The sequence below is a fragment of the Pistacia vera genome, unplaced genomic scaffold (genome assembly GCF_008641045.1).
Source record: "Pistacia vera cultivar Batoury unplaced genomic scaffold, PisVer_v2 Contig146, whole genome shotgun sequence".
NCBI classification, from domain to species: Eukaryota; Viridiplantae; Streptophyta; class Magnoliopsida; order Sapindales; family Anacardiaceae; genus Pistacia; species Pistacia vera.
The window spans coordinates 1,295,795-1,309,177 of record NW_022195532.1 but is presented as its reverse complement, the minus strand read 5'-3'; the positions used below and the strand labels follow the sequence as shown (position 1 = coordinate 1,309,177).

Genomic DNA, 13,383 nt, shown 5'->3' with positions numbered 1-13,383 from the left:
CTGCTCCGAGCTCATTTCCCTCGTCTCATTTCTCATCACTCTCTCTCTTCTCTCTCTCTGTCTCTCTCTCTGTCTTTTTTATTCAGTGGCTGGAAATTAGAAATAAACACCAGCCTCTACTATCTCTCCAAAATGCTTATATTCCTCAGAACCCCATTCTTTCCACATCATTACATCCTATGCAAAACTCATCATACGTCAACATACTCACACGTAGCATTCACTCTTTTCTAAGAGAAACTACTATCATATTCCTAACCTACATTAATTTCAATGCTGCATCATGTCTTGCCATTATATGTCATATCAAAAATTGACTCCATCGCATATTTATAAGTCAACTCTAGTAAAATGTAACGGGACACGTGTATGGTTGTTATTGAATTTATTGGTGTGCATAATACCATCATAACATTAAGGTCCGTGTTGTCGTAAAAGACTTTGAATTGAGGCGCTATAGAAAGGAAATACAAACAGAGGGACACCTGTCTTTCTCTCTCTCACCATTTCATCTTTTTTTCCACCATTACCTTTTTTTGCCAAAAATTTAAGGGCTTTACGTACGAGACCCACATCTCAAGTAAAACTTGATCCAACGGTCGTGATCACGACACCATAGTTTCTCTTTTAGGGAGAAAACCCTAGTGTAGTTATGACGATAGTGACTATTAGTTTGAGTCCCCACTATGGACGATGATGGAGTTTTCATTTGTGGGACCGAGTGCTTTTAATCAGCTTTTGATGCACGGCTGCCGTGTTTAAATATCAATGTTGAGGAAAAAGTACTGTAGCATTGCTGTCTGGTCACCCAAGAAATGATAAACAAATACATATAAATAATGTTGGTTGATAATTTAGGCGTTTAATCCCCTTCAAAATTATTATTATTATTATTATTATTTATCTTAAGGCCTTCAAACCTGTTTGTATCTTAATTAATTTAAAGTTTATTAAACACAGTATAAAACGTAATATTTTAAGTTAAAAAATAAATATTATTTATACATATCATGATTGATCTTAAATCTATTAAACACCTTATAAATATAATATTATAAGTTAAAGAGCATACCATCATCTCAACCCAGGGGTTAGGAATTTCCTTTTGCTGTCTATCTCCGAAAAAAAAGCAATCCCATTATCTGGACTTGGATAATTGTAGTCAACAATTCTAATTCCAATTTCATTTCTAATGTATCAATCAATCAATCTAGTAAGAAAAATAGAAAATAGACTTATTTATTGTCGTCTGGCCTATAAAAAAAAAAATCCAATAACAAAGATTTTATATGTTGTCATTTGAACCCTTTTTCCACTTTTTTGTTTGTATTGCTCTTCTATTACGTATTGAAATTTGATATATTCGTCGAAAGTGATGGTTTTATTCCTATGTAGATTCCCATTTTATAGCTCTAAATAGATGGGACATTATTTGCAAAATAAGTTTAAACTGTATATATTTACAAAAATAAAATTGTTATTATAAGAAATTTATTGAAATAAATATTCAAAGAAATAATCGTATTGCTTTACCTGATCTTCATCTCATAAAAGCCGTGACGCAGTGTGTGATGAAGAGTAAGGAAGGAGTCGAAATTCAATGTAACAAAAGAGAGGAAAATTTGGTTGCAAACAAACTGGAAGAGCTACTCTTTTCTCAATAAAACACCTAAAATAATTACTCTCGTACGATAGATAACACGTGTAAAAGTAAGAGGACATGTGTCACATGCCAGATATGAAAGTTGTTGGATTGCTTCAATGACTTATCATTCGAATCTTTTTCTGGGCCCACCATAAAGGCTAGGAGACACCACGTGTCCTCCCCAAACGCCGTGTGGAAGTAAGCAAAAGGCCAAAGCGTCCATCTTTTAATGAAATGAAACTTCGTGACTGCAAGCCAGCAAGAAAGGTGTACGTGACAAGACCTTGTTCCGACACGTTGCGGAATTTTACATGGGTTGGTGCTTTTACTAGCCGGTACTGTTTCAATATCAATTACATGGATTATTTATAGTAAAAGTCAAATGATACTAATTTAACCCGCCATTTAAAAGAGGTAGGCAAAAACATGGGCCACGGAAACGTGTTTCACTTTAAAAGATTTTGGTACAACAAATTAATATTATATAATAGATGGTTACACTTCCACATAATATAAGATCTTGAGCTATATTTATATTAGATGTTAGATTTGATTAAGAAAATGTTTTATTTTAAATATGTTAAGGAATTGATTTGTATATACTGTACAATTGTATTATTAGTTACAGTGTAGTCAATTAATTAGGAAGTGTTTGTCTAAGCTTATAAGCTGGTCAAACTTGCTTATAAGCTTTAAAATTAAGCTGACCTGTTTGTTTATAATCTTTTTGAGCTTATAAGTTGAGCTTATAAGCCAAAAAAAATAAGTTGGGGGGGAGGTACTTTTTTTTTTTTGCTTATAAGCACTCTGCTTATAAGCTAGTTTGACCAAGTATATTACCACATTATCCTTATTTAATTTTAAAATTCTATAGTATACCCTTGTTTAATGTAGTACCCCTTTTAGTCATTTTATAATAAAATGTACTTATAAGCCACATTTTACCAAACATGTCAACCACTTATCAGTTACTTATAAGTACTTTAACCAAACACGTAATTGCTTAAAATTTTAAATGCTTATAAGCTAAAATTAGCTTATAAGTACTTGTTGCTTATAAGCTAATTTTCATAAGCTCAGACAAACACCCCCTTAGTGATTTGTATAGATAAGTTTGCTGGTCAACTCCAGTTAAGTTTACTTGAGTTAGCTTGTACAGTTAGTTGGGTTAGTTGAAATTAGTTTATTGTAAGGGTTAGTTGAAATTAGTTTATTACAAACCGGTGTTTGAATTATATAATATTTTATTATAGAGATATATTATATTAACGGAAAGAAATATCACCTTAAAGATTATTGAAAATATTTAAAAAAATGTATTTGGATGGTTTGAATAAATTGATGAATGATATGTTTGGTTGAGAGGATAAATTGATAGGTATATTATATAGATTACTAAATCGTCCTTCTTTTTTAATATTAATATAATAGTATTTTTTATTATTATTTTTTGAATCATTTCTTTTAACCTTTTTAAATATTAATATAATAGTATTTTTTATTATTATTTTTTAAATCATTTCTTTTAACTCTTTTGCATTTAAAATGTTACTAAAACACTTCAACCATATAAAACTTTAATTTATAGCTAAATCACTCCCAAGCCACTGTCGACAACCAACCACCACCACTGACAATCGACAGAATGGTACACGACTAGTCATATATGCCCCGTCGTGTGCCGTTTCATGCACACACCACACATGAATTCAGCTCTTAAAGTGGTGAAGTACATAAAGTCATCTCCAAGATTAGGCTTGTTATTTCCAATAGAAAATGACATGAAATTGACAGCTTTTTATGATTATGATTGGGCATCTTGCCTAATGACAAGAAAGTCAGTGACAGGATATTGTGTTGTCCTTGGAAAATCCTTAATCTCATGGAAATCTAAGAGGCATGCCACAATTTCTAAATCATCTTCAGAGACAAAGTATAGGGCAATGGCTTCAACTGTGTGTGAACTCCTTTTGTTGGTGCAACTATTCTCAGAACTTGTTTTTGCTAAGTCTAAATTGTTGCCTATTCCTCTTTATTGTGACAACCAAATTGTCAATCATATTGTCTCTAATCTCATCTTCCATGAAAGAACAAAACATATTAATATTGACAGTCATATTATAAGAGATCAGCTCAAGCTTGGCTTCATCACAACTGCTTACATCCCTTTTATAGAGCAACTAGCAGATTTATTGCAGTAGTTGGGGGTTTTAGACCTTTATCACCCACCAATTGAAGGGGGATGTTAAGGAATTGATTTGTATATACTGTACAATGGTATTGTTAGTTACAGTGTAGTCAATTAGTCAGTGATTTGTATAGTTAAGTTTATTCGAGTTAGCTTGTACAGGTAGTTGGGTTAGTTGGAATTAGTTAATAATTAATTAATACAGAAAAGTTTTTTCCCCAGATTCATTCCCTTTCTTCATCGATTACATCTTCTTCAACAATATATATATATATGGTTCCACCTAACACATGCAATTTCAACTAAATTACATTAGTTATTGAATATACATGATAAGAGAATTTTGAGTGGGACCAAAATCCAAACTACAAGCTCATTGAAATGTACTCACTTAGATAATGTGATAATATATATATATATTAAATGTCCATATCAATTTGCCCATACGACCTTCTACTTAAATCTTAGGATCAGAGGATTTGAACTTGACTTGAGACCGTACACCTTAACTACACATCTTAGCACTCGTCCTACTACTTAGTTATCCAAGAGTGGGTCATGTGATAATATTATTTTGACCTGTAAATGATATGATAAAAGTAAATCTCTTGTATTCATTGAATTATTTCAAACAATAAATATTATCTCACAAACTCTCTTTTACAACCTTTATGTGTTAGCTCTCAATTTTTTATTGATGAATTTTGAATTTTAAGAAATTCATTGGCAAAAAAAAGGGAGCTACCACCTAGGGGTTATAAAAGAAAATTTACGAGATTAGATTATAAGTACAATATTACCCTTACTCGAAAACACTGCTTCTAATAGCAGAAGATTGGTAATTTAGTAAAACCGTTGTAGTCTGTCCAGTACTATAATCAAACAGTGTTATTTATTTTTGAAGTGGTTTACTGTACCTGAGCTGGCCATAATTTTCATGAATTCCCACGGTTTCCCATTGGACTACAATATAATATGGGATCCACCGAAACACCATCTGGGCCCAGATTAGTCAATATGGTCCATTGACCACTGAGTTGGCTGCTTACAAAGCGATGGCCGATGCCATTCATTTGAATTTGTGGCCAACGGGTGTGTACTGTCTTATGTCATAAAATGAATGAATGGACATAAAAATGAACTCATTCAATGTTCAACAAATTAAATGAATGATGTATTTAATTCATAAAATGACTGAATGGACATAAAAATGAACTCATTCAATGTTCAACGAATTAAATGAATGATGTATTAATTAAAGAGTGGTGACACATAAGATTGTATGAAAAAAGTTTGTACAAAAAGTTTATATAATAATGTTATTAATTGATTATCTTTAAAAGGAAAAGTTTAACTATTAGTTAAATGAGTTATATTGATGTCCATTTGGAACTTTATTGGACTATCATTTAAGAATAATACTATATATATATCATTTCCATACAATATTATGTTACAAAATATGATTGAGTGAAAGTTTGATTTTAACTTTAAATTAGCCAATCATATCTTACCATATAATGTTGTATGAGAAATATTGTATGGGAATAATGTATGTATAGTATTATTTATCATTTAATATGTGTACTTGTTTTCTGGCCAAGATAAATCGAGTATGTTCTGACTAAAGAATTATCGTATTTTTTCATTGTTACGATTTTAGATTGAATAAACATTATTTAATAGACTAGTTTTTTTTTTTAATCATCGGTAAGCATCAAATTTATCACAAGTGCTTTCTAAGTAGACCTAAGGTGAGTTGACCTCGTGATACTATAATTTGATGTATTTAATTTAATAAATCAAAGACCATTTCTCCTTATATTAATAAAACGGGATGAAACTTGCACAATTCCACTAGAGTAAACGACTTTTTCCCATCTAAGATTTGCCTTAATGACACTTTTCCACCTAAAAAGTTTTGAAATACCGATTTTTTATCTAAAGTTAATATTTTATTATTATACAAAGCCAATTATGACAATAAAAATTCGTTTCATAATCATCATTTGAATCTCCAGTCTCTTCTCTATAAAATCCCTCTCATTCTAGCACTTAATTTCTCACCTATTATCAGCCACGATAAAATTAGAGTTTCTTATTTTTAGCTGATTTATTGCTGATTCTGATAACAAATATTTAATCGGTCACTACCATTAAAAATTTAAAAATTCACTGGCCTCTACTCTACAAAACTCCTCTTATCCTAGTTCCTGGTAACTCGTTAAATACCAACTGAGAAAATGAAGTGTATTTTGGGTATTAATGGAATATAAACTTTGGGTGAAAAAATAATATTTTAAAATTTTTTGGGTGAAAAGTATAATTAAGTCGAACCTTGGGTGGGAAAAGTTCGTTTACTCATTCCACTGGTACCAATTTTGAGAGGGAGAGATTGAAGTACATATAATGTATTAAAGAAGTGTATTAAATGGTGTGTAGGATGATTAAATTCTTTGAAACCAAGCGGACCCTTATATTAAAAAGCAAGATTAAATAAACATTACCTCGTTGAAGCATTCACATGGAGTGTATGAGGATTGTAAAATTTTATGGGTTTGTTATTTCTTTAGGGTTTGTTTGGGAGTTTGTTTTCTACTGGTTTTGAGGTGTTTTAAAATCATTACTTGCCAAATTTTTTATGCACTAGTTTTGATTAACTCAAAAACCCTCTAAAACCAGTGTAGTATATTTTTGAGAGGTTTATAAAACACCCCAAATCAGGATGTTTTGGCTGGTTTTAAAATTTTATTCCACAAATACCTTATTCATTATAAAACTATCCCAATTATATCTAAAAACAAAAAAAAAAAAAAATTAACCACATTATGACTTCTTCAACCATATTAAATATAAAATAATTTTAAGCAATCATAAAAAAAAAAAATTATTACAATTTTTCAATCATTCAAGATTCTGCAAAGAATGGTGAAGAAGGATAAGAAGACTTTATCATATTTAAAGTTATAAAATACTAATAAGTAGAAAACAAATAAAGAACTCTTGCCTTATAATTGAAAAAACCAAAACTCCCAAGTACTGATTAGAGTTAAGAGAATTTTTATGAACATATATGTAAATTTATCATTTTAAAAAACTGTTAGAACCGTTAGAAAATAAACTTTCAAACACAGATTGAGTATTTTAAAAATTGTTACTAAAAACCCCTCTAAACTGCTATAATGATATGATTTATCCTAAAAACCGCTAAAGTGATTTGGCACATAATCTACACGGCACCTTAATTATCTTTGCTGGATCTGGTGGGATCAGGCATCAGGTGTTAAAGCACTTTTATACTTTTAATTAGTTTGAGTTTCTTATCTAATAATTAGTAATGGTAATCAGGTGTCAAGCACTAACCAATTGCTGATTCCAGGTGCCGAGGCTAACCCAACACACAATCCAAAAGCTGCCACTTTTGAGCATTGTTTAATTTGGATTTCCCACGCCTCGATGCACCGCCACTTCCTTTCCATGCAAGCATGCCTGCAACTTAAATTATAGGCGTTCATTTTCCCAACTGAATTGACGCAGGCAGGCTGCCGTTTGGTTTGCAAATCAAGTAAACCATCCCAACCTTTATAAACGAGTCCTCTAATTGGATGGTCCACAAAAACATACCCGAATTATTCGTTAGGTTAAGTACAACGGGACCATGGTGATGCCACTTTGTCTCTCTCTCCAGTAAAAAAGGTAAAAAGCACAATGAAACCCAGACAATTTCCATCAAGTAACCATGAAAACATACTCTCAATTGATAAACAAGAAGAATCCATTCACATAAAACTCAGAAAATTGATAAAAATAAAAGAAAACACCATATACTCATTAATAACTGAGTAAATATTGCTAAAACCCTAATCATTTCTGTATAATACGAAACCATATCTTAGTCTAGCAGGGATTTTCTAAAGCATTGAAGAAGTCAGAGTCAAGTTTCGCTCTGCAAACAGGACACGCCGAGTGCCTTGAAAGCCAAGCATCAGCACACTGCAAATGAAACCCGTGATTGCAACCGGGAACAAGTCTAACCGGTTGTTCACTCTCGATCTCGTCCAGACAGACCGCACAATCTGTCCCCATAACCAAATCTTTCCCGGTAACCTTAGGCAACTTCTCAAGTTCAGACGCTGACAAACCCAGTACCGTCACGGGCTTAACCGGTAACGGCGGATCAGGTTGGTTAAGGCTGCTAACGTACCACAAGAGGCAGATGTAGACAATGAAAATTCCACTCATGCCCAAACAGGGTAAAAAAAGAGCCAACAAAACTGAAGCCAGCATGTCGTTGTGATCGTTGTTGGTGATGGTGGCGGAAGAACTATTAAGGAGGGTGCTGGATAAAGAGACGGAATTGGTTGTGGTGCGTAATGGACAACATAGCGCATACTAGTTGTAATTGATTACTATTTTGTGAAACTGTTGAAGGAGAATGATTGGATTTTTTGGTTTTGGTTTTGGTTTTGGTGAGAAGAGATGAGATGGGGTTATATATGGTTAAACTTTTTCAGTGGGCTTTATGTGACATGTATCTGTAATTGGTTGTTTGGATTACTTTGGAGTTTAGCGGAAGGTAACGGCTGAATGGGAAAAGGATACAAAAGATTTTTAGCGGTGAGGATGGCAGTGATGCAGTTTCGTGAGTGAGAATAAAGTATGACATAGCATAATTTTCTTTTTACTGACCAATTAAGACTCTCAAGTCTTAACAGGTTTCCCAGATGGAGCTGTGGGCCGTCACCTGGAATATTAATTTATGGTTTTAACCATTTTTAGGAGAGGATGTATGCAGGAGTTTCCAACTCAAGTTTTCATCCATTGATTTCAATTATTTATGACCCTTCATTTTGAGGACAATAATTATGTCAATCCAAAGTGGAGGTGGACCCTTTCAATCTAATGAACCTCACTACTTGATTGATCACTAAAACAAAATCTTAGTTGATTTTAATTTTTTATGGGATGCTAAAACCATGCTGTAAATACAAGGATAATATCCCATTATTCTAAAATTCTTTATAGTGAAAGATGACCACTGCTTTTTGTAACTGAACGCTGAACATATATACCTACTTTATCGAAGATTTTCTATGTAACATTTGATTTATATTAGTCTTTTCGGAGTCTACATGAATCTACACCGATCCTCTAAATTACATCAATCTACACAAACTCTTCCAACAGTCAGCATCATATAAAGTTATAGATTATGCAACTATGAGAGAGAATAGTCTAGCAAAATATAACTGCCTCACACTGAAGAAGCTTTAGTTTTGTTCTGATCTTTAGTCACCGAGAAGAATATAATCTTACATTGAGTGATAAGGTTTCTCCGACACATTGCAAATAAGCAATTAAATCAACATAGTCAAGAGACGCCTGTGAATAACAGAATAAGCATAACCATAACTGTTGTAACTCTTACAAAATATAATCAGCCTGCAATCTAGCAATTAACAAATGATGTGACCAAGCTCTAAACATAAGTAGTTAATTAGATTAAAGGTAAATACGTTATAGGTGCCACTTCCCCAAATTAGCTCAAAATCTGGGAGGGTTAGGCACTTGGAAAATGTATATTTTCTCGTGTATGGATAAATGAACTTACAAATATAAAATAATAATCCTAAAATATACCGCATACTGAAATAAGAAGCTAATGCAAGAGATTTGGCCTAATCATCTACCCAAGACCAAAGCATGGAGGCAAACCCTCTCTATTTCAGAGACCAGCTTCAAGATTTTTCCATGACAGAAAGTTGAAGTTCTAGGCTGAAGCAGAGACATATCTGTGTTCTTTGTCCCTCCATACATGTATGTGCTTCGCACGTCTGGATCTACGACAGAAATTGCAAACCAGCTACTGAGAGTACAAACAATACAAGAGGCAAAACTTCTATAATGGAATTACAGCAGTACGATTTAAAAGACAGTAACAAGTATAACAGAGCAAACCAAGTTCAAGGAAATATTTGTCTATCGAGTTCAACTCAGCCTGAACTGCACACAAGAATTTCTAAATAGACTACAGAGAATACTAAAGTGTCCTACTGGATTCTTTTTCTTTTTGTCCTGTATTTTTAAGTATCAAACATACTTGTCTACTGTACCTAAACCCTTGAAGATTATATTGTTTATACTATTATAGTATAATTTGGAAGAGCCAAGCCCTCCTCATAAGGCAGAACATTTTTTGTGTTTAATTAAAAAACTTCATTGTTATCTTTTTAAAGGAAAAAAAAATTCTATGCTAGGCAAAGTATAGGCTGATGAAAAAAGTGATACAGTGAGAACATAAAATTCCATGTAACTGATACTACACGTCATAGTTGGGAAAACAGGCTAATAGCTTAGCTAAATAATTTATATACCATGCTGATGAGTGCGTCCAGTTTCTGTTCTCCACTCCACCAATACAGAAGCGCCACAAGCAAAGAATTTTAGTCACTTTGAACTTGATAAAGGTTCAGCCAACATGCATCAGAACCTGGGAAATGAATTTAGTATTTTATCAGATGCCAAAAAAACAGAAGATTCTCACTAAAATGGATTTGAATCAAACATATAAAACTGCTTTCAAAACACTTAGCATTTAGAAAATATTCTTATGATCATGTACAGCGTCAGCATACAACCCAGATAAGGTAAGTGTGGATCGATGTAGTAAGCTTTGGCCATCCTGTCTTCTTTCCTGCAAAATCCAAACATCTGCTACAAAAGTTGCAGTATATAAGCTCTGAACAATCATTCAGCTCTGCCCAAAGGACTCAATTCCACAAATTCACTTCCTCCTTTTCAAAAGTGAATGAGTGATGCCGAATTTGTGAGTCAGCCGTAAACAATTGGTATAATCTCGAAACAACCATTCATCTAACAAGTCTAAGTATACTAAATTAATCCTAATGCTACTAGAACAAGAAATAAGAAAATCCTAATATTATTAGAACAACGAATTATAAAAAAAGAAAGTAAAGCTTAACTAAATTCGAACTTTCTAAATAAACTAAACTCCAAAATAAAATAGAAATCTACTTAAATTCCTAAAATGAAACCCTAAATAAATAAGAAAATCACATAAAGAAAGGGAAATAAAAACAAATCATAATTTAACATTATTTTTCCTACATCACCAAAGGACTCATTAGCAAAAATTCACTTCCTCCTTCTCAAGAGTGAGTGAATGAGTGATGCTAGATTTGTGATTAAGGAGGGATTATAGGAGAACAAGGACATTTTCCATGGACGCCCACACTTTCCGTAAATATCAATAAGTGAACTACTGAAGCACTTGCTCTCCAATAAACCCACCTTAACCACAAAACCATGAATCTGAATCCCAAGTTTGGGATTCTCCAAGTCGCCCACAGCGGAAAGAACACTAGAAACACTGTACTCATCAGGCGTAATCCTTCAAAATGCATCCTTTGAAACAAAAGAACCGCCTGTTCATAATGTCCACTGTGATTAAACGCTACAATCATACCATTCCAAGTAAACTCATCGGGTTCCACTCTTGAAAGACCCATGTCGTTAAAGTGTTTTTTCGCTACATCCACACACCCGTGTCGCGCGAAAGCCGCAAGCAGAACACTAAAAAATTTCACGCCAGGTTGGGCTAATCTATCAAACACTTTGTGAGCGTCCCCAATGTTCTGACATTTAACGAACATATGAACCAAAGAAGTCTGAACAAACGGATCTAAATTAAACCCCAATACAAACACCATTGCCAGGCAACAAGTAAGTATTAGGTGCCAGACCGTGAGAGAGCATTTGAGCGAATACACGGAAAGATTGAGTAAAAAGATTTTGTTTCGAGTAGGCGTAGATAATAGTAGAGTAAGAAAACGTTGTCGGCTCAAGAGAAGAAGAAAGGATTTGGTTTGCATCATCGAAGTCTTGGTGATTTGCATATTGAGACGGAAGCTTTGTTGCGAGATCCGTGTCATTAGAGACGCCGGTTTTGAGAATGTGAGCAGCGCTTGCTGCGTCTGTGATAGAGAAAATTTGAGTGACTTGAGGTTGTAAAAGATTGGGCGTTGAATGTTTTCAAAGTGAGGAAGTGCTTGTTTCGTCAAGTTTATGATACGTTAACCCTAATTTTTCAGGCGCATATTAACATTATATCAGAGGGCTCTGATTTGTTCACGCAATAGTAAGTTAAGTTAGCTTCAAAAGGCAAGAAAACACAAAACGGTACCGTACAATTGAGTTAATTAAATAAATAAATAAAAACCTTCTTTCTCGCCCACCATTTCAGGCAATTTTCAGCGAAGAGAAATAAAGAGAAAAGAGGGCAAAAAATATGCAGAAAGTACGTTGTGCAACTCTTATATTACAGTCAACTTTGGCATTGTTTTTCGTTCTGAATAATTTATCTAAATGGAGCGTTCAAACCTAGCCGACAAAGTATGATGGTTTTGTGTATAAGAGTCAGCTAGTTGACTCGGACACCATCATGTCTACGACTCGCTGTTCAGACATCAGTTAAGAGAAGTTTAAATGTAACTAAACAATAACTGGAAATTGATAAGAACTAAAAAATTGCAGGTCGCACAACGCATGCTGCAGCGAACTTTTCTTTCACTGCAACAAACTTCGATCGTCGCGGCAACCATTTCCATCGCCGTGGCGATGGGTTCTCTGATTTGTTTTTCAGAGAAATTCATCTTCACTTCTACCAAACCAAAAGATTCATACTTCAACACTCGGGTCTGTCCCAAAAGCAAAGACGTGTAACCATCTCTCAAACAAGTCCTTGAACACTACAGCCTGTATGTTTCCCTCGTCGTTCATCACTTGCCTTTGTCGTCGGTATCTCTTTTCTCATTTCTTATTTTTTTTTTCTTGTTATAAAATCTTTCAATTTCAAGATGCCTCGTTTAATTTTTGCAGTTTGATCATCTAGATAAGAAGTTTACAAATTTTGCATGATTTCAATATTGATCTTAGTGGGAGGAGAAACTCAAAAAGCGTAGGATTTCAGTCTGGTTTCTCTTCGAATGAGCTAATTGATGAATGCGTCCAGTAATTTATATACTGACATTTGAGTGATAAGGTTTCGCCAACACATTTCAAATAAGCAATTAAATCAACATAATCAACAAAGGCCTGTGAATAACCCATAACTGTTGTAAATCTTATAAAAAATATAATCAGCCTGCAAAATCTAGCAATTAACAAATGATGTGACCAACTCTAAACATAAGTAGTTAATTAGATTGAAAATAAATACATTTTAGGAGCCAATTCCCCATATTAGCTCAAAATCTGTGCAAAATCTAGAGGGGTTAGGCACGGGAAAAATGTTTATTTTCTCCTGTGTGTAGATGAATGAACTTACAAATATAAAATAATAATCATAAAATATACCGAATACTGAAATAAGAAGCTAATGCAAGAGATTTAGCCTAATCATCTATGCAAGACTCAAGCATAGAGGCAAAGCCTCTCTATTTCAGAGACCAGCTTCAAGATTTTTCCATGAAAGAAAGGTGAAGTTCTGGGCTGTAGCAGAGACATTTCAGTGTTCTTCGTCCCTCCCTCC

The 13,383-nt window shown here is 33.5% G+C and overlaps 1 protein-coding gene across 1 annotated transcript; it reads right to left on the bottom strand.

The window, feature by feature from the left end:
• Positions 1 to 7,696: 7,696 nt before the first annotated feature.
• Positions 7,697 to 8,224, bottom strand: LOC116123839 (E3 ubiquitin-protein ligase ATL23-like). The gene is given in 2 exon segments (XM_031409572.1): positions 7,697 to 8,159; positions 8,162 to 8,224. Coding segments are annotated over 2 exon segments (492 nt in total). The 3' UTR covers positions 7,697 to 7,730.
• Positions 8,225 to 13,383: the final 5,159 nt, after the last annotated feature.